This window comes from Larimichthys crocea, chromosome II, assembly GCF_000972845.2.
Source record: "Larimichthys crocea isolate SSNF chromosome II, L_crocea_2.0, whole genome shotgun sequence".
NCBI classification, from domain to species: Eukaryota; Metazoa; Chordata; class Actinopteri; family Sciaenidae; genus Larimichthys; species Larimichthys crocea.
In genome coordinates, this window is record NC_040012.1 from 632,187 (window position 1) to 653,372 (window position 21,186).

At 42.9% G+C, this 21,186-nt stretch overlaps 2 protein-coding genes across 8 annotated transcripts; one reads left to right on the forward strand and one right to left on the reverse strand.

The window, feature by feature from the left end:
- Window positions 1-4,793: 4,793 nt before the first annotated feature.
- Window positions 4,794-18,189, forward strand: supt20 (SPT20 homolog, SAGA complex component). 7 transcript variants are annotated; one of them, XM_019275749.2, is made up of 24 exons: window positions 4,795-5,218; window positions 5,414-5,513; window positions 5,610-5,645; window positions 5,753-5,878; window positions 6,575-6,701; window positions 6,795-6,898; window positions 8,165-8,281; window positions 8,408-8,461; window positions 8,619-8,758; window positions 8,950-9,106; window positions 9,271-9,327; window positions 9,466-9,543; window positions 10,248-10,417; window positions 10,508-10,540; window positions 10,639-10,750; window positions 11,045-11,165; window positions 11,797-11,952; window positions 12,374-12,680; window positions 12,762-12,868; window positions 13,392-13,447; window positions 14,173-14,283; window positions 15,132-15,222; window positions 15,897-15,985; window positions 17,216-18,189. In XM_019275749.2, exons 2-24 carry the CDS (start codon window positions 5,511-5,513, stop codon window positions 17,360-17,362), a joined length of 2,499 nt encoding a protein of 832 aa, XP_019131294.1. In that variant the 5' UTR covers window positions 4,795-5,218; window positions 5,414-5,510; the 3' UTR covers window positions 17,363-18,189. The 7 variants fall into 7 exon arrangements, with proteins under 7 accessions (XP_019131295.1, XP_019131294.1, XP_019131293.1 ...); XM_027287526.1 differs by having other exon boundaries at window positions 4,796-4,942; XM_019275750.2 differs by having other exon boundaries at window positions 4,794-5,513; window positions 12,765-12,868.
- On the reverse strand, window positions 18,140-21,183 carry exosc8 (exosome component 8). Its single transcript, XM_010742468.3, has 11 exons — window positions 21,058-21,183; window positions 20,736-20,772; window positions 20,575-20,638; window positions 20,428-20,501; window positions 20,299-20,344; window positions 20,082-20,187; window positions 19,954-19,999; window positions 19,775-19,871; window positions 19,565-19,685; window positions 19,369-19,475; window positions 18,140-18,325 (listed from the first exon to the last, which is right to left on the reverse strand). Exons 1-11 carry the CDS (start codon window positions 21,072-21,074, stop codon window positions 18,207-18,209), a joined length of 834 nt encoding a protein of 277 aa, XP_010740770.2. The 5' UTR covers window positions 21,075-21,183; the 3' UTR covers window positions 18,140-18,206.
- Between the last annotated feature and the right edge of the window lie 3 nt (window positions 21,184-21,186).

Below are 21,186 nucleotides of genomic sequence, written 5' to 3' on the forward strand. Positions count from 1 at the left end.
AATAAAACCCCTCGACTTGACTTGATTTGACTTGACTTGACCTAACTTGACTTCACTTTAGTTGGAAGAGAAAAGTAAAAGTGAAAGCCTGATAACAAATAAACCCCAATCCAGAGCAACATTTTTGCTGTTGTTGTTGTGTTAAGCTGTGCAGAAAAGGGCAGAAACTATTGTTTCAAGGAGAGAGAATAGTTCATTTCGTATATTATATGTGATAGTCTATGGCGTATTTACTGTCAAGCACACGTAAAACATACATATCATACTGGAGATGAGGCTGCAACACTCCAAAAATGTTAAAAACACAAGAGAGTTTGAAACAATGGCCCCAGGCAGTATTTGGTATGCATTAACATGGAAAACTGTATTTGAATAAGCACAGCACACACTTATTGCACTCTCTATCTACACATGACCCACATTTAAAATATTCAAATTAAAGTAGACAATCCCTGTTCCCTGGGGGTCTTCACTCTGGATGTGCTTATGAAAATCATACATTGCAATCAAAATGCTGTTTACATGTCTCAAACACTGGCCACATGCCACCTCTGCCTTACTGAAATGCACCTTGGATGAGCTGAATAATTGATTCCAGGTCTTAAACTGGAGGAAAGCTTACTTTAAAGATACTCAAATCCTGTATCTTTTGTCCACATGAATGCAATGCAGAAATTGGGGTATTAATCGTATCTATTTGACTGTCACTTTTAATTTGTCCGGACACCAGCAGCTTGACATTTACCTTTGCCTTTAAAGTGTAATCTTAAGTAGTATCCTTTTCTGTGGTTGAAGATGATGTTAATTGGGGTCAAAGAATGCTGTTTAGTTAAATATAGGAGAAAATAAATGTATATAAATGGCTGTATTTATATAGCACTTTTGTCCAAAATATGTTACCTCAAATGTACTACTGACTATCAGATTTGGAATCCAATGTCTTGTCCAAGGATGCTTTAACATGTGGGCAGAAGGAGCTGGGGATCTAACCACAAACCCTGTGATTAGTGGACAACCTGCTCTACCACTGAGCCACAAGAAGACGCATCACACATCTGTGTTGGACACCTAGCCTGCCAAACATTTCTCTACACAGGAGATCGACTTACACAGTGTGGCCTGGACTCATAATCCCAATGGTCATCATCATTATCAAAATGGATCCTACCTCACTTGTAACACTGCCTTCAGAATAAACATACCCGCAGTGACTTAGATGGTAGATTTATTTGACTTGGCTCCTTGGATCTTGGTCCAGATCCTGTTTGGAAGACTTCAGGAGTACCGCCATGTACTTTAGCCTCACTATAATATGTATTTTCTCCTTTAAGGTTTTACTTTAATACAATATCCAGCTCTTCAGCTGTGCAGTATTATGTACTTATTCATTGTGAGTTCCAGTTGTCATAAATGGGGAAATAAATAATGAATTATTGTGATGATGTATGTTAGTTCAACACCACCACAGAGTCGTTGGCAATGTCCTGATGGAGTCCAGAGTAAAAAGCTGCAGGGTGCTCATTGGGCAATGTGAAACAGACTGTTCTCTTCACTCTGTTTCTTTAACTCTCCATGTGTACACATAAGGCGAACTCTCACTGCTGTGATCGACCCTGATTGAAACCAATAATGCCTCATTTCTTGTCAGTTAGACACTTAATAAACAAAGTTTTGGGGATTTGAGTCAAAAGAGAAACAACATTGAGGCAATTTTAACTATTTTAATTAGAAACATGTGGCTTCAAACTAAATGTTGTTCCTTTGTGTACAAGCCGCGTGACCTCTAACAAGCCCAGTCATGTATGTGGATGTTGAGCTCTTAAAAGAATGGATGTGTGTGTGTGTGTGTGTGTGTGTGTGTGTGTGTGTGTGTGTGTGCAGCAGGTGAGAAGTGAGCACCACCCAGAGCTTTTCTGCACCCACAAAGAAACTAATGATACCGTGGAAAAGACACGTTTTAACACAGACAACCACTTAAACTAATAATGGCTAAGTACATAATATATCATGTAACTTTACCATAAAAGTAGCTTTAATAGTATCTAGTCCTCTTCTGCTGACTTTATGACTTGTCATTGACAACTTCATTAGTTTTAACAATTAACCTTTGTGGGGTTTTTTTGTTTTTTTTAAATCAATTTAACATCATGGTCATTAATCTTTATGTTTGGTGCCTTAGGACAGATAAAAAGGGAGCGCTGGTCTAAAGTAAAGTTGTGAAGTGTTTTAATAGAGCAGTCAATGTTTCAGAATGACAGCAGCACAACCAAACACCAACATCACAAGCCAAAATTGTATCCTGTCTTTTATTCCATCTAAACATGTAAACCCAATTCATTCTCTATATTCAATATACACCTTTATGAAAAAAAAAATATCATTTTAGAATGTCCTGAAAAAACTGCTGTAAATGTCTATTGTATTTGTTTCTGGCAGAAATGTTTCTGCAAGTGGACGTTTAAAATTCCTACAAATCTACTGAATCCAGCCTTCCTTTATGTTGCCGCTGTTGGGTTGCTTCACCGTGGCATTCAGCCTAATGAATCTGCTATCCTGCTCTTCCCCCTGCTGCACAATTATGGAATTTCAACCTCCAAAGTCCCCCAGTGTGTTTATGTTTTGTCATTTTCTTCTTCTTTCAAATGTGCTGAAACTCCCTCCAAGATGCAGAAGAATTGTTTGACCTTGTGCAACAGATTCATATATACACGCTGGCAACTTTTTCAATAACAAAATATTCCTAGTCTAAATACTGAACACATCATAACAACAGCAGTCACTGCACTCTTTATTTCCTACCCTCCTCCATTCTGACCACCTTCCGAGTAACACTTTGTTCTTACATAAATAAAAATAATATAACTTGCTTTAGATGAAAAACACGATTAACAGTATTTCTATAACATTGTGTGGCAGAGGATTACAGTCTGTATATCAATAGTATTGACTAATAAAAACTTGCAAAGCCTGATTTTGTCTGTTTATGAACAACCCACAGTCACAGGACAGAGCACATACAGAACACCACAGGGGTTATAATAAAATATACATGAGGTTACATTATAGAGACACATTCAGAGAGGTGGTTTTCATGTGAATTGCTCTCGACATGCTCCCCAGTGTTCTATGTGATTTTAACAGAGGTATACTTGTCAGAATATCTACTTTGAGAGACTTTCCAGTTTCTTTTATTGTTATGGGCAAACTTGATTACTTTACCAAAAATGTAGCTGGTGGACTGCCATTAACCCCTGTTTGCCCCCGCTCTGTGCAGCGTCTACTGTTTTTTTTCTACGCTGAAATACTACCTGTCCTCAGATCTGCTGTGTGTTCATATGTTTAATGACATTATTTTAGGACTATGCAGTATATAAGAGTAACGCTAAAGGCCATAAAACTACTTTAACACACAGACGCAGAACTACAAGATTGGATAATAAAGCAGGACTCAGCTGAGAGTGTGCTTTAGTGGTGCACATTACAATACAACTATTAAATGACCTATTTTCAAAATAAAGCAGACATGAAACGCATAACTATGTTTTCATTAGTGTATAATAACCTGATAATAAAAATATTTTAGTCTTTTATATTTACAGTTGGAGCCGGTCCTCTCCCATGGATTCAGCCATGTTTCTACAGTAGCCCAGAACGGACAATGACCCCAGATGGGGCTTTTCATGTGTTTTGCCACTGTCGTTTCTCCTTCACTCTAGGAAGGTGAGAGCAAGGTGAGGAGATTGCATTGCAACAATTAGCCCACTAGATAAAACACACACTGGTCACTTTGATACAGCATTACATTTTTGACACCAGAAACTTGAAGCTTAAAGGGGCTCACTTGGCCCAGATGTACAACCAATTCACAATTACTAAGCACTATAATACATAGATAGATACTTTATTGACCCTGAAGGAAATTCAAGCATCCAGTAGCAGCATGCAAACATACATTGAACATACATTAGAATTAACCTATAACACAGTAACCACAGTAAGTAAATATGTTAAAATTAACCTCAGATGGATCTAAATTTAAATATGTACAGAAAAATAAAACACATTTAATAAAAAAAAAACATTTGTAGCATAATTAAACATTTCCAGAGGAATTAAACATTTGCATAGGATTAAAATGTGTACAGAGGAATTACAAATGCGCAGAGGAATTAAACATTTGCATAGAAGATAAACATAATATATATATATGCACATATAATATAATATATACATATTAACTACTATTATATTACATATTAACTGTTTTAAAAAGTTAACCCGTGCTAAACATCTATACAAAAACTATATAAAAAGTAGAAAGTCACCCATAGAGATAAAAATGTTTTCTAAAATAGAAAAATATATTAAAATAAGTGACCATGAAAATAAAAGGTTTCTACAAATTGAAAACTATATTTAAAAAAAGATTTTATATATATATAGATATATATTTTAGATATATATATCTATCTCTATAGCTCTATATCATCTATCTCTAAGACGATCCTCTACAAAATAGAAATTTTAGCAAACTTAACATTAAATAGACCTACTATTCTAATAAGTTAGCTCACGGTAAATGATTAAGTTTGTTTTTGAAATTCAGAAGCAGTCGCTGAGTAAAATCACCGAGCATATCGTAGAGAAGTGATGAAGATACAGATAAAGACACCAACACATATTTCACACAGTAACGAGCACACATCTGTTTATCAGCACGGCGTGTGCGTGTGTGTGCGTGTGTGTGTGTGTGTGTGTGTGTAAGTGGTTCGCTCGGCGTTGGCTCCTCCCACCGCTGACCGAACCGGAAGTTTAGCTGTTGTTGTCACACTGGAAGAAAATGGCCGCCGCTCCGACTTTTTTTCAATGAACACACTGATGTTTCAATTTCACTTCGTTTCCTCGCGCCGGAGCTACGGTCGACCGCTATGCAACCTAGCAGGCAAGTCCACCCCGCTCGCCGAGGTTGACGTCGCTCTGTCGGTTTGTGCCTCAGACGACGTCACGTCGTTAGCGTAGCTCGGAACTTCAGCCTGTCCGAGAGGAACGGGCTAGCACGTTCACGTTAGCCGCGTTAGCCTCAACGGTCAGGCACCAGCGAGCTTGTTGCTGCTGCGCCGCTGTGTCGACCGGGAGAGTTCATTATCCCGAGGTCTACGACTTTTAACGACCCTCAGACCTGCTGTGCGTTTATTTACTTTGCCGGAGCGCGTAAAATGTAAGCAGACGGTGAAAGAACTTTAGTGAAGTCAGTCTTCTTAGCTGTTTGAGTCAGACAGGCTATTTGACATCGGTGTGTGTGACCTGCCAGCCACACTGAGTGTGTGTTATTTCTCTGTGTATACATATATATATATATATGTGTGTGTGTTGGCCGTGCTGCGTGCTCTACGTGTGCTGTGTTGCCGTGCAGGGTGTGAATGGTCACTCTAGGAAGGTGACAGTGTGGGGCAGAAAGGACAGACAGCATCGTCTACCGTCACTCGCCTTGCAGCTGGCGGTGGACCACAATGGTAGGACCCCTCATCCGTCTGTGATCTATCATCTTCATCTATGAACTATCTTCTCATCGTGACTTATCTGTTTATTCCCCCTCCCTCTCCTCAAAGCAACAAGTTTTGGAATATGCATTGGATCGAGCCGAGGTAAAGAGCTGTTATTTCAGTCCTGTGTGTTCATACAAAGAGAAATGAATAGCTTGTGCTCCCATGCAGACATCATTCATTAACACAGCCTGTCTTCTGTTATTCAGTACATCGTTGAAAGTGCTCGACAGCGACCAGCTAAAAGAAGAATATCATCCGGCGGGAGGAAGAGTTTATATCAGAAGCTTTATGAGCTGTACATGGAGGAATGTGAGAAAGAGCCGGAGTTAAAGGTTTGTATGGTGCAGCTCGGTTATAGCTTGGTAATTGTAAATTTGTTCCTGTCTGAAGGGAAAGAAGGGCGAAAAAATGTGCTTGAAGCTGTGTTAACAGTGTTTCCTAGACATGCATGCACTGGTTATCTGTCACCTGCATGAAAAAAAATTACTTTTGCACAGAGAATTTCAGATTTTTTTTTCTGGATTTGGGATTGTTTGTCAAAGTTTGCTTTTGTTGTTGTTTATTAACTGCAACGTGCAAAGTGCTCTAGATGTATTTGTATTTGTTGTCAGGGTGAACGGCAAAAATTAAGGGTTAAATCAACCCGCACAGACTTTACCCCAATGAAATTTCAAAGTTTCCTGGTTTTGAATAGTTTGCTACAAAAGCAAAGTCATCCATAAATCAATTTTCCGTAACCATTTATCCTCATTAGGGTCCAGAGGCTGGACAGCTGACTTAGTGTGAGAGGCGGGGTACACCCTGCACATGTCAGCAAATACATCACATGTCATATTTAATTTATGTCTGTTTTCTTTTAGAAAACTATATTAAACTATTAACCTCTTTAATCCAAAGTAAATGTGCACGGAGCAACAATGATGTAATTTTCTCACAGACAGTTGATATGTCTAATATCAAATATGAACGATTTGTCTCTAATGTGTTTTTTTTATTATTATTTTTTTATATTTGTTGTCTGTCTAAAGAATTTGAGGAGAAATGTGAATCTGCTGGAGAAGTTGGTGTCTCAGGAGTCTGTGTCATGTCTGGTCGTTAACCTGTACCCTGGGAATGAAGGCTACTCTTTAATGCTCAGGGGCAAAAATGGATCTGGTGAGAGAAAACAAATAACACATGTCCTCAGTCCACACAGGACATTCACTTGAGACATTCAGATCTGTAACATTTGTGTGTTTTGCTTCTTAGATTCTGAAACCATCCGTCTGCCATATGAAGAAGGAGAACTACTCGAGTACCTAGATGCTGAGGAGTTGCCTCCTATTCTGGTGGATCTGTTGGAGAAATCACAGGTATGCATACATAGACATATGTGCATACATCATTCTGAAATGTTTCCCACAGTCTCAACCGTAAATTAAGGTTAAACTGTGAAGCTAACTCAAAGGCTTCTGCCATGTTTCATATTTATGTCTTCAATAGGGCTGCAGCTATCCAATATTTTGGTAATCGAGTCTTCTATCGAACATTCCATCGATTAATCGAGTAATCGGATAAAATTATTACCGTAATTTTCGGACTATTGAGCGCACCTAAATATAAGCAGCACCAGCTAAATTTGAAAAGAAAATACATTTTGTACATATATAGGCCGCAGGTTTGTTGTAACATGAGATATTTACACAGAAAGACGGTACACAGAAGATTTTTTTATTTTATTTTAATTTAAGACACACTTTTTTTCAAACTGTGCCTGAAAATTGGCAGTACGGCACCAACACGCCATCAACACTTTTTTGGGTGTGTGCACGATGTGCAAAATAAAAAAAAATTTAAAAAATCAATTTTATTTGTATAGCCCAAAGTCACAAAGTACATTTGCCTCTGAGGGCTTTACAATCTGTACAGGGAGTGACACCCTCTGTCCTTAGACCCTCGGTTCGAGTGAGGAAAAACTTGCCCACAAAAACCCTTTTGATGACAAAAGTACTAGTACAGTAAAAACTAGTGTCTTCTTTGGGCATAATCTTTCCCCACGTCTGTCTCACTTTTGCGTTTACTGCTAGAGAGTGCCCGCCCAGTTGGCCAGTAAAAATCTATAAATTAGCCGCACAGTTGTATAGGCCGTAGGGTTTAAAGCGTGTGAAAAAGTAGCAGCTTATAGTCTGTAGTCTGACAATTACAGTATTCTTATTACTTTGGCTTTGCTGCGTTTGTTTTCGCTGTTTTCTGTCCCAGCGTCCCCGCCGTTCTGAACATCAACACTGTCCACACACGTTACCAAAAGCCCCCTTCTGTCTTCTTTCGCTTTGCAGGAGATGCATAGCCTGCACGTTATGTCACACTAAAAAGAATCCGTGCGACACGTGAGCTTTAAATTGAATTAAACAAGGCCTTGTGGCAGAGGAAATTCCTTGATCATTTTTTGTAATCGAGTTACTCGAGGTACTCGATGAATCTTTGTGTGATATAAAGAGGTCCGTGCAGTGTTCTATTCTTTATATCTTTAATAAAGATAGAAATATCTTTAATATGGTCTTTCCGCACTGTTCTGTTATTCTCCCTTTATTTATTTATCATCTGTTGGTTGACATCCACCATGTGCAATGTGTCTCAAGGTGAACATCTTCCACTGTGGCTGTGTAATAGTAGAGGTGAGAGACTACAGGCAGTCTGGTAATACCAAGATGCCCACCTATCAAAGCAGACACATCCTTCTGCGGCCAACCATGCAGGTAAACCAACAGAATACACAAATGTTGTTCAAACAGTAATAAAATATTTGTTATACAGTCAAACATGATTTTGACTGGGAATGACGTATAAAGTATGAAGTAAAATATTGTCTTTTTGCCCTGCAGACTCTGATCTGTGATGTCCATGCCATGACCAGTGACCACCACAAGTGGACACAGGTAAAGTGCCCTGCTCACTATCACAGTGTGGATGCATCAGCTAATAAAAAACATGCTTGACCAATAGCAGACATTCCTCCCTCGTGTGTCTACAGTCGTTTTGGCATCAGCACACTACGCAGGTGTTTTCTGTAGCGTCTCTGTTTCTTTGCTTTAGGATGACAAATTACAGCTGGAGAGTCAGTTGATTTTGGCCACAGCTGAACCTCTGTGCCTGGACCCCTCCATTTCTGTCACCTGCACAGCCAACCGCCTGCTCTACAACAAGCAGAAAATGAACACTCGCTCCATGAAACGGTACTCTATCCACTCACGCTCTCTTCAGGGTCAGAGTCAGCTCACTGAATTCAGTCACGGCAGAGGAGAAAAAAGTTAATTTATGAATGTTTTTCTTGCTCTGCGATTGTAAAAAAATAAATAAATAAATAAAAAAGTCAGTGAATGAAGCAAAATCCTTGATACATACTGCTTGTCTGTTTGCGCCGCAGGTGTTTCAAGAGGCACTCTCGGGCTGCGCTGAACAGGCAGCAGGAGCTGTCCCATCTGCCAATGCCGCCGCAGCTACGACTCTACGACTACCTACAGAGGAGGAAGGAGAGGAAACCCGCCCCTGTTATAGACCTGAAGATCTCAAAGATTGGAAACGTAAATCACACATCCACAATTTGATAGCACACGTTTCACTGTTGAGATAAAGCTCTTTATATACTTTAGTCAGTGCTGCTGTCTCTCACTTGTTATTGAGCGTGCCTCTTTTTTGTCCTCCTATGCTGCTGTCCTCCTGGTTTCTCGGCTGTCATCGCTCGCAGTGTGTCGACATGTGGAAGCAGAGCAACTGCCAACTAACTGTGCCGAAGGAAATTGATGTAAGCAGCTCAACACTCCTCTACCCTGTCACTTAAACACTTTAGCCAATGCCACTTAAAAACCCACTCAACTCATAGCCTGGCAGCTTAGATGGAGGGCATAACACACCAAATGGATTTGTTTGTGCATTGCTCTAGGTGGAAAAGTATGCCGTGGTTGAGAAATCTCTGCAGTTGGAAGACTCTCAGCCCACTACTGTGATCTGGCCTGCTGAGGTAAGTGTGACGGCAGCATTAACACTCTCGGAGGGTACAGATCAGTGATGGCTGTTTGCTGTTAGTAATAAGCAGGGAGCAGTTGGAAAACAAGTGTGTAGAATCACCAGCCGGCCTGTTGCTTTTGGTGCTCACAAAAGATCTCCCACGTGGGCGAATAACTGTATGGAGATTGCTTTTTGATGAGAAGCAAATGCGGAATATATTTAAACTTCACACATGCTCCTGCTGTTCTGGGGAAAAAAGATCATACTGGACCGCACATGGACCGTGTCAGGAACATTTCTCTGTCCATAAATGGTGCTGGGCTCTTTTTCACATATTTCCAACATTCATCCCTAATGAAAGCCTGTGAGACGAAAGCTAATGTTTTCTGGATGCTGGGCCAGTTGCGAAAGCGAACATTCATTTTTGTGACTGCACGTTAAAACTGTAGTTCACCTTTCTATGTGTGCTCTCTTTTCTCTTCCTCCTCTCTGCCTTTTGTCTTAAAGTGTTTGTATCTAAAATATTCATGGAAAACAAAGTCAGCAATACTTTTTCCCAGTATCAATATGCTCAATGACTACAGTCTGTTTGTGTGTGTGGACTTGACAAGTCAGGCCCCATTCAGAAAGAGGCGAAACCATGACACTACTGACCGCTATTCTGCAGTCTTACAAAACTCTTTGGTTCAGTTGTCTGTGTCCACTTTGTTTACACAGGAAGTTGTCGATGACTACACGTTTGAGTGTGAAGTGGGGGGCCAGGCCCAGAGGACCAAGGTGTCTATCTACCAGTCGATGGGAGACCCGCTGGTGTACGGGAAGATCTACTGTGCTAAAGAACCAAAAGCCGAAGAGGACAACACAGACCTAAAGCTCATACACCCCCCGTAAGACAATCTGCAAGACAGATTCAGTACACACGACTGAGTTTGAAATTCCAGTTGACTCATCGCTTCATTCTCTTTTGTCTCATTTAGCTTCCTCATAGGATCAAAGATCGATGCAGACCGGTGAGTGGCCATGATTGCTTTTGTCGAGAAGCCAACCCGTTTTTAGGGACATGAGGTTGGAGAGTGTGTATACAATTTTTGTTGTGTCCGTCTCACAGGTTTCTTAATCAGTACAAAGGAGTGTATGAGAGAGACGTGAAGTGTCAGGTCAAGATGTCCCATAACTCAGGCATTGTGGGTCAGGGGCCTCCCTCCCCCAGCAAAGATGAGGTCAGTACTGTCTTATTAACGCTGTGCGGCCTTATATTACAACTGATTGAGCTGACATGGCTCCATTTGACCTTATCTGATGAGTTTTTGTTGTTGATGATGAAACTAATCTAATTAATTAATTAATTAATTAATTAATTAATTAATAAAACACTGAAGTATATTGAGCCTAATAATCTCAGTTAAGACTGACTGTGCCATTGTAATCCACAGTCTGCATGAGTGAGGAAATTGCATTGGTTTTATTCTTGTGATGCACAGTGGCTAACACATTAGTTTAAACGTCTTCTGCAGGGCGATGGTATTTCTCCACTAGTCCAGACGTCTGTTTTAGGAAAAGGGGTGAAGCACCGACCACCTCCCATCAAACTGCCTTCAGGATCAGGCAGCAGCTCCTCAGGTATGTCTGACAAAGGTAAATCTCTATCTTGTCATTCCTGAGATCATAAGAAAGGGGTGCATGGCCTTATTTGTGTAAAAGAATCTCCCTATGTCGCTCTCTATGATACTCAGGTTTCTGAAACTGAAAGAACCAAGTTCACCCTCGTTCCTGTGGCGTTAGTTGAAAGGAATTCTGGAACTGTAGCAAATCACAAACCAAAGCAGACAAGACAGGCCGATGGAAAAGGGTGAAAACAAACCATAAATGGCAACAGAAAGAAAACTCTGGACTGCATCAGACATCAGTCTGATTAGCTTTAGCAGCACAGAAGTGTCAGGTTGATGCTGTTGCACTGCGCTGCGGTGTATTTTTTACTGTGGTCACGCAGAGGAAAAAGATTAAACCTTGCGGCACCCCTGGTCAGAGGTTAAGCCCAAACCGGATATTGTTTTGATTTTTTTGTTTTCGCTGAGTGTGAAGCAGAAAATACACAAATACCAACTTAAACAAGACATAAAGTCCTAAAAATATTGTTATTATATTAGTTATACAGTTAGTAAATGATATTCCATGCGACTGGCTCAGTGTATAACTGCTTCCTAACCAGGTTGGATCCAGATCTCTCCATTACTTCCTGTTTTTTCAACTCCTCTTCTTCCATCAGGTAATCCATATAGCTCACAAACCACCAGTGGTCTACACAAGTGTCCTACGCCCCCTCCAACCAAAAGCCAGTCTCTGAACAGGAAGCACTCCGTGGAGCTGGGCCAGGTGGGCCTGCTGTCGCCTGCTTCCCTCTCCCCTATGGGCTCCACGCAGAGTGAGTTTAGCCGAGTGTGACTCAGCATTGGGCTGCTTGCTTTCATCAGTCACAGTTGTGAGAACGAGTAGCACTGGAACGTCTTACATCATCTCTTCTCAAGCCTCAGCTTTTCCACATCTGCAGTTTATTATTCATTACTGACAAATTATGATAAATGAACTTGACTCAGTTTCAGGTCAGAAATGGGAAATAGCACAAAAAAACTACAGGGATGAAATTTACAGAATATCATGGAATATTGCATTAATACAAGCACTTTTCTCAGTGTTCTGACTAAAACCAGCTGTTATGTAAATTGCCAGAAAATGTTTGACAAGAGCTTTAGATTCAAGTTTAAAAAATCTCAATGTTGTAAGTTTCAAATGCCTTGTTGAAAAGTTCTGTCCGTTCAATTGTTTCGTCTCTCCCTCCCCTCAAGGATCGGGGACCCCCAAGCCATCCACGCCCACCAACACACCGTGCTCGACACCGCACCCGGCTGACTCCCTTTCCGCTCCTCTCTCTGTGACCCCTACCCCTTCGGACCCTCCTATGGTTCAGAGTCAGTCGCAGCCTGCCCTCCTCACACCCTTCGCTCAGCAGCAACTGGCCCTGAGCCAGCCCCTGCCCGTCATGACCATCCCCTTGCCCACCATGGGTACGTCCATCACCACGGGGACCACCTCGTCGCAGGTCATGGCCAACCCGGCAGGGCTTAATTTCATTAACGTGGTCAGCTCGGTCTGGTAAGGAAATAGTCTCCGATGCTGCACTGTCACTTGCTAGTCTCCGTCCACTTTCATGACGATCCTGTACTGTCTGTGTAGTAGTCCTCAGACCTTGATGAGTGCCTCCAACCCCATGCTGGGTCCAGGCCTTAACCTGAGCGGAATCCTGCCACCTGGAGGGTTGATGCAGTCTGCAGCACAGACTGGTAAGATATATGATGCCATGTCCCCTTGTGTATTACTGTAATTGGTTATGATCCATGTGAACTGGAACACTTTTAAGAAACTGACATGTCCTGACCTCACTGTAGGAGAAATGGAGGAAACAGTAGGGTCTTATTTTACCAAAAAGGATCCTACAGCACAATCAAAACAAAACTTTCCAACCCTGCCCGGCCTCTCTAAGGAAGAACTCTTCCAAAGAACTACACAATTCTTTGGAAGAGTTGTTCCTCAGAGAGGAAAATTGGAAGAAACCCTGGAAGACGCAATTCAAAAAGAGATCCATGTTCCTTCACTGACTGGCTGTGCAACAGCAGTCACATAAAAACTACATTTACAGAAAGAACAGAGAGTTGTAGTTGGAGTACATGGAAACAAAAGAGCTTTACGATGTATAGTGTGATTTTAACAAACCCCATGGCAAACGTTTAATAGTCCAAAGAGCTCCAGAGATGCCTTCATACACAGTCTGTCTGTACTTGAATGTAACTGTGATCTGTGTTCCAGGGAGTCCTTTTGGCCTGAACAGCAGTGCTGGGTTGAGACCACTGAACCTACTGCAGGTATGACTCTGTGGCAGTTAGGCCGCATTCAGACAGGTTTCAGCGCTGCAGCGAAAACACAGAATTTCCCATTCATCCGAGTGTCTGTTTTGGCTGTGGCGGTGCGGGCTGCAGGGGGTGCCAAAAAACGCAGCAACCTCCAGCAGAGAAGCCTGAAACATCTCTGAAACTGAGACTAAACTCATTTAACCTCTGATACTCTACCTGTTGTGTATCAGTAAAATAAAAAGTCCTCTCCTGATTGTTTCACAGCGTTACGTACAGCGGTTAGGTTCAGCACAAATAGACACACCCCATGTGGCGATTCACTGCAGCGCCTGATCCTGTCTGAATGCTACCTTAGTCTGTAACCCTGATAGCACCGGGTTACCCGGTCCTGATCCTGCACCTGTGTTAGTACACCTAGAAAAGCAGCGTGTGAGCTGTGAGCTGTGACTGATTCACATAGCTCAGTTTCCTCATATTTCCTTTTCCTGCACTTCACTGCTTGTCAAGTTGTTTGAAGTCTAGTGCCGATGGTCTAGTTAATCAGTGTTGTTTGACTGCTTTGTTAATTCTCCCCTTTCTTTCTGCTCTTGTCCCTTTTGTACATTATTCCTGTCCCTCTATCTGTCCTCTCCTCATCTCAAATTCTTCCTTCATACTCACCTACCTGTCTGTTACTCCCTCTGTGTGTGTGTGTCTGTGTGTGTGTCTGTGTGTGTGTGTGTGTGTTACATCTCCAGATCCCCACTGGTCCTCTCATCTTTAACTCTCTGCAGCAGCAGCAGCTGTCTCAGTTCTCCCCACAGCAGAGTCAGTCGGCCACCTCCAGCCCTCAACAGCAGGGAGAGACGGTGAGACACACACATGTACACAGTCAGGATAACCATATCAGTATTATCTGACCATTCCATAATGCAGTAGATGGAATAGGATTGCGTCATGTGAGATTAAATCTGGAATTAGAGTTTAATGCCAGAGAGATTTATAATATCCATGTTTCACACATCAAATCCTATGAACTGTCCAGAGCAATACATCTGGGAAAGTGTTGGGAATTCACAACAGCAATTTATTTCCTATAGAAACTGAAATGCCATTCCCAGAACTCTGTGACTCGTTTGTCAACAGAAGTCAGAGAGCTCAAGTTCATTACAGACTTGACAAAACTGAGTTATGTGCCAGACTGATCCAAAAGAAAGCTTCTAAAAAATGGCAATGCAAAGATTCATGGTCCAGCAGGACTTTATTCACAATGGAAAATCTGTGGAATGACTTCATGACAGCTGTAAACCCATGAGGAATGATTGGGGGAAAGCCCGGAATGTGCTGAGGTGATACTGACATTAAGGAAACGCTGTAGGAGAGCAGTGCCTAAGCACCTCACAGGCACCTGATGCTGCCAGCACAATCACAATCATGTGTTTTTGTGCTCAGCTTGTCTCCAACACTGGATTTTTAGTTTTCAACTTTAGGTCCAAAAAGGACAGAGAAACTAATGCTAATGAGGAAACTCAAAGCAGTACGGACGTTATAGTTCAAAACTCTTTGAATTAGAATGCTTTTAGAACTACTTTGTTAGATTTTGTAACTTCACTACAAACCTTTGCTGCTTACCACATTAGTTTGCATATGGTAGTGAACAGATGTGCTGCCAGCTGTGACCTCACTGTCTCGTGTTACATTTGGACTCTCTCTGCAGGGTGACCAGGGGTCAGATCAAAGTTTAGGAAACCAGCAAACAGCGGTCATCAACCTGGGAGTCGGAGGCTTCATGTCTCCACAGGCAGCAGGTATGACACACACACACATACACATGCAGACACACACACACAGATTTCTCTGAAACATTTCTCTTTGTTCAGTCCATTAACCTGTTTCAAAACAAATTGACACCATGCCACTAACTAGTACTAATAAGATAAGATTGACTAATGTATTTCTTATTGTAATGACTGTACGTTAGGACTCATAGTCTGTAACTAAACATGATCATTTTACTGTTGTTAGTCATTGTTCCTCTCAGTGGAGCATGTAACTACTGACAGGAGAGACTCAACTTCCCCTTCTTCTCTGCTACATTCTCTTTTTTTTCTTTTCTTTTTTTTGTCCCCACCTTTTTTCCTTTCCCTCCTGAACGGTCTTCCTTCTCTCTGTCTTGCTCACTCTCTTCTTTCCCCCCATCCATGCTATTTGTGCATACTCCACATAAATGTCCCTGCACACGGTCATTTACCTGTGCTCTCGGCCTCTCTGCAATACTCCGACTTTTATATCTCCTCTGTCTTTCTTTTCATCTTTTCTTTTCTTCCGTGCGGTTCTGCCTTCCAACTCCCTCTTTCCTTTCCTACGTGCGTTCTCTCACTTCATACTTTACTCCACCTTCTGCTTCTCTCCCTCTCTTGGCATTACATCCTTCCGTCTGGGGCTCCCTGTCTCCCTCCTACCCCCCACCCCCACCCCCTAGTGCTGTCCCAGTTGGGCTGTGGGCTGGACGGGTCTGGGCCCCCGCTGCCTTCTCCAAGGCTTCAGCAGCAGCACCAGCCACAGATCCAAGTAATACAGCAACTTTAACATCTATATACACACACACACATGTTTGTAGGACATCTGACACTAGATTGATTAGCCAACTCTCCGTGCCTTTATTTAGCAGGCAGGTGAACGTTGTGCTACACTATAAACTGTCAGGGAAGGACTTTCTTCATCTTTCTTTACACATATGTTTGATATTTTCATCAGACCTAGGTCAAATTGAAATGATTTTTAAAACCATGTTGTACTGTGTGTCAGCAGCTTTGAACAGTTCAAATGATAGAGGGTAACCAACCATGCAAGACAAATGAAAACATAGTTTTGCCTTAAACAATAACTGAGTGTATGTTTTTATTTGATTTCTTTTTAGCTGTAATAAATAGTTGTAGTTAAACTGTGTCACCCGCAGGTCTGATTCTCTCTGTTGTAGATCCACACCATTCACTTCATCTTGTGTTGTATGTTTGGTTAATATGTTGTTTGACAAAGATCACAGCAGTCCCAAGTGCTCCAGCAACCACACACACACACACACACACACACACACACACACACACACACACACACACACACACACACACACACACACACACACACACCAGAGCTTGTGTCACTTCCAATGGCAACAACTAACAGCGTGTCAAACTTGGGAGGCATGTTCTTAGCGAGCGCTGGAGTCAGGATGTGAAACACTGTCACTGTATTCTGAGCCGTTAGAGATGACAGGCTGTTCCACTGTACGCATGAAGCGCGAGGCGTTCACACATATCTCTGTCGCCCAGTTGAAGTTGCTGACTTACTCCGAGCAGAAAGCACGGTTGCCGAGCTGCATGTGTGTCTTTTGCCAGGATCGCAGCCAGTAATTCTGTGTCTTCCCGGGAACGCCACTGGTGCTGCTTGACTGTATCCTGCCTCACTCCCCAACAACACCCCAACCCGCCCCCAATCTGTATCTCTTCTTCTTCTCCCTCCTCTGCAACTCATTAACCACTCCTCTGTTTCTCCGCACACTCCTCTTGTATGTCGTACGAGGCGTTTAGCTCCGCTTCACTAACCCATGCCACTTGTAGATGTTGTATGACACGAAACACTCTGCTGCTAAAACTCAGAACTCCAGTTTGAGTGCTCAACACTGCAGATGCTTACACATACGTTAGATCCACTGATGAAACTATGCATCACGTTGCTTGTTGTAACGCACCAAGACCCGCTCTGATACTTATTTTCTCATCTTTCTCCCGCGCCGTACAGTTGCAATTCTTGCAGCACCAAATGCAGCAGCAGCAAATGGCTATGGGAGCAGCAGCTCCTCAGGGGGGAGCGCCACGGCAACATACCGCCAGCCAACCAAGAAGTAAGAGGAAGAGGAGCATGCCACAGCCCCTCCCAAAGTCATGACAGACTGAGAATCACACTCAGAACCCTTCCCCACCCAGCTACACGAGGACGCGAATGATCCATACTGTGCTCTTTGTCTGCCTCACTGTGGAGACTGCAGACAAAAAAAGACTTTGTCCTTTCTGTGTGTCTTTTTCTAGCTGACAAATTTGTATGTAATTGTCAGAGGTTTTGGAAAACCAAAACAGTGTCCGCCATAGAGGAAGGAGGTTTTTAGAACAGGGATCCCTACACTTAAAGAACCTTAGTGATATTTTTTGACATGAATCATGACAAAGGCGGTTCTTGTAGGTAGCGGGCTTTCACAGTAACACTTTTCTCTATGGGGGACCCCTGTGGACCGAGAGGATTGTGAACGCACGTTCTCAGAGGATTCCTCATGAGCCTGCCTCTGCTTGGTTGAACCCCGGTAGAAACTGCCCTTTAAGCACGGATCCCCCAACTGAGCTCATCGACACCAAATCCTCCACAGAACGTGAAAATGCAAAATCTGATCTCGGAGCAGTGCCTGGGGGCAGCTCTCTACCTCTCAGTCTGTCGGAAGTCTTTCTTCTGTTAGCCATCTCAGCACAGGGCTCAACCTGGGGGGCGACTCAAGATCAACATGCAAGACGGTGTACCTGCTTTTGTACAGCACATTTTGAAAAGGTGTTTCCTTTTAATGAGTTCAGGAGCCATGAGCATATTCTTACGAGATGTGTGTGTGTGTGAGACATTTCTGGACACTGAGAAATAATTTTTTAAGCAGTCTTTGTCAGCAGTTTTATTGTTATTAAAAAAAAGAATATATATTGACAGTGGAAAATACAGCTTTTAGATAAAAAAAAGCGTCGTCTCAGGCTCTTTATTGTGCCGCCTTCACGCTGTGTATGACTTTGTCGATGAGTTTCTGGATCTCTTGCTGTCGCGCCGTTGCTCTGCTGATACACTCCTGCAGCTTCTCTGCAGACATCGACGTCCCGCCTGAGTCAGAAGGAGAGATTGTTTGATTTTTCTCTATCCATCCAACCTCACAGAAGAGTTTGTGTTTTTATATCCACATACTGTAGGAGCTCCATTCATGACCTGTTTGCCAGTTTAACAGTCGTCTTCATACACCACCTCAGAAAATGTTCATCTCTCCAAGTACCACTATAGTCACAGATATTAAAATCCAGCAGCGTGGACTAATCAGCAGACAGTTTACACAGGATGTTTATTTCCTGTTAAAAACAATAAAACCAGAGAGACCCACAGCTCATTTGGTGTTAAAGGGCTACTCCTGATCCACATTTCTCTTCCTGATTTGAAGTATTGAGAGATATTGAAATGATATTTCAGGAAGTGAAAAATTTATTTTCAAATGACATTTGAGCAGTGCCCTGGTTTCATATGTTTTAGATTATTTTTTATGAGTTGCTTTTAAAACTGGAAGTGAATTCCACAGTTTAGCAGCAATGTGGCTGAATGCTCTCTCTGCCATGACACTGAGGTTCATCTTAGGTACTCCGAGCAGACCAGCTGAGGAGGATCGCAGTGCGCGGGCAGGGGTGTCGATCTCAGAGAGGTAAGTGGGAGCATGGAGCAGGATTTTATAGTGAACGCTATGGGCAACTGGTAGCCAGTGTAGCTGCATCAGCAAGGGTGTCACATGGCTTGTGGACCTAGAGCATGTTATTATCCTGACTGCTGGTTTAATACTTCTGATTTGATATTATTGAAAGTGGAGAATAAATGCCATTTAAATAATAGAAAAAAGGCCAATTTTTTTAGACAGACAGAATGAAAAATCAGACGGTAAGTAGCTGTGGAGGTTAAAAAGTAAATGACTGTGAATGATAATCTTAGGAGAAGCTGTGCTAATTGTAGAAATCTAAATACACTCTTTGTATTCTTTAACAAAGAAAAACTAGAAGCTCCTGGATTTCTGACATGTGGAGTTCCTGATGAGTTTCCTTTGTGTAATCAATGATAAGTTGGATTCACAGTATGAGCCACACACAGAGAGGGGAGTCATTATTCCTGACCTGGTTTGTGCATAGCGCAGAGTCGTCCTTCCTCATCCGTCACCACGGTGAGCTGAGAGCTCGTCAGGCTCTCCTCCTCAGCTGTGGGGTCTGTGATCAGTATGGAGCTGCGGAGAGCACGAGAGATCCGTCACACTTCACAACACAGAGTTCAGCGTTCGATTCTGATGAGACCGACTGAAAATCATCCACTTACTCATCGAAGACGCAAAGAGAAGCGCTGACCGGATGTTTGTGAATGTGCAGCCCGCGTCTCTTTTCTAGATCCACCTGTGGCGAACACGTCTCTGTGTTGATGGTGACCTCTGGCAGCTGTGCTGTGGTGGACAGAGGACAGGGGAAGTTAATAGCGGGAGCAGGAGGAGCTGCAGCCAACACTACCCGTGAACTCTATCCAAGCACATACTGTTCTTCAGGGCAGCCAGCAGGGCGATGACACACGCGTCCAACACGTTCCCATCGTAGTCAAGACACATCAAGTCGCAGTAAAGCACCCAGCAGAGCTACAGGCAGAATCAGAAGAATCAGAACCAGTGACCCACAACAACCCCAGACCAACAGCAGCGGTGAACGTGCACGACATACCTTTCCTCTGTCGATGCACAGGTCCTCTGTTTGGATCAGTTCAGAGCTACAGCACCCACACAGAGACACAGTTAGTGGTGAGCATTAGAGTTAAATCATGAGTGCATATTTAGATTCAAGTCTGTCACCTTTCAATGACGTCAGCGATGAACTGGCTGGCAGCCTGTGCCTGTTCTCCCGGCGGGCCCGGCCGGAACCGAGACGAACACAGAGGCGGCAGGTCCACGTTGGGCACTAAATAAGGAAGAGAAAGCGGGCTGCAGTCAGTGTTTGGATCTCCGTCAGCTGCTGCAGCATGGTATATAGAACACACTTAACAGCTCCACCTGTACACGCTATGCTTACCGATGTAACCTTTTCCAGGAGCCTCCACTGTGGGGTTAGTCAGCTCCTGCAGATGAACAAACAGGAATGCAGTTTTAACCCACATCCACTGAACCAACGTGTCAAACTGCTGCGTTCATGATCACGTACCGCTTTGATGCCACAGATGACCGTGGTGTTTCCAACCTTCACCAGAGCTGAGCCATCTGCTGTGGATATGGAGCCTGAGCAGAGGAGAGCAGCACATGTAGAGCACAGTGATCCACTCCATGTACTGCAGAGCACACTGAGTCTCACCTATGTTCAGTGTCGTGGTCCTGAACTCCGTCAGCTCGCGTCCATCAGGTCGACAGTTTTCTTTCTGGGAAGAGGAAATGATGACGTCTTAATGAATATTAGATGACTCAGCAGTTCTATGTGCTGACTGTGCACTTTTGTTTTGGCATCTCATCACTGACCAGAAAGCTCCTGTGGTACTCCAGAGGCTCGGCAGTCCTGAAGGTGTACAGACAAACAAGAGGTTAGCTGTCTTTAACACACACACACACACTGCTACAGTTACTGCTCGTGACTCTCCTGCAGTCATAAGCACGTTAACAGTGAATCTATGAAGCGCTCATCAGCTGTGAGCGCAGCCGCTGTCAGAGCTCCGCCACCCGGATCATCACTCTCCCGCAGCCCGCTGTGGTGTGGTGCTGCTGATGAACTCACAGACCAGCTGAGAACAAAACAATAAAATGTTATTAAATATTCTAACAGTAATAGTCTCATCAGTCTTACTTGAAACCGGCCGCCATGATGTTTTGATTAACCACGTGGGTCCGGTCTGCGTACTACGGTAGCCGGTAGAGAAGCGCGCAAGGGAGAGAAATGCGATTTCCCGGCAGTTTTTAATCAGGTAATGAAACT

What these genes read in the sequence shown, in the direction of transcription:
- supt20 (XM_019275748.2), top strand. An exon ending in CCTCCCCCAGCAAAGATGAG is followed by an intron (nt 10,751 to 11,044) that starts GTCAGTACTGTC and finishes CGTCTTCTGCAG; the next exon opens with GGCGATGGTATTTCTCCACT. An exon ending in CCCTATGGGCTCCACGCAGA is followed by an intron (nt 11,953 to 12,373) that starts GTGAGTTTAGCC and finishes CCTCCCCTCAAG; the next exon opens with GATCGGGGACCCCCAAGCCA.
- exosc8 (XM_010742468.3), bottom strand. An exon ending in TGTGCATCGACAGAGGAAAG is followed by an intron (nt 19,872 to 19,953) that starts GTATGTCGTGCA and finishes TTCTGCCTGTAG; the next exon opens with CTCTGCTGGGTGCTTTACTG. An exon ending in CTGCGCTATGCACAAACCAG is followed by an intron (nt 18,326 to 19,368) that starts GTCAGGAATAAT and finishes CTTCTGACTCAG; the next exon opens with GCGGGACGTCGATGTCTGCA.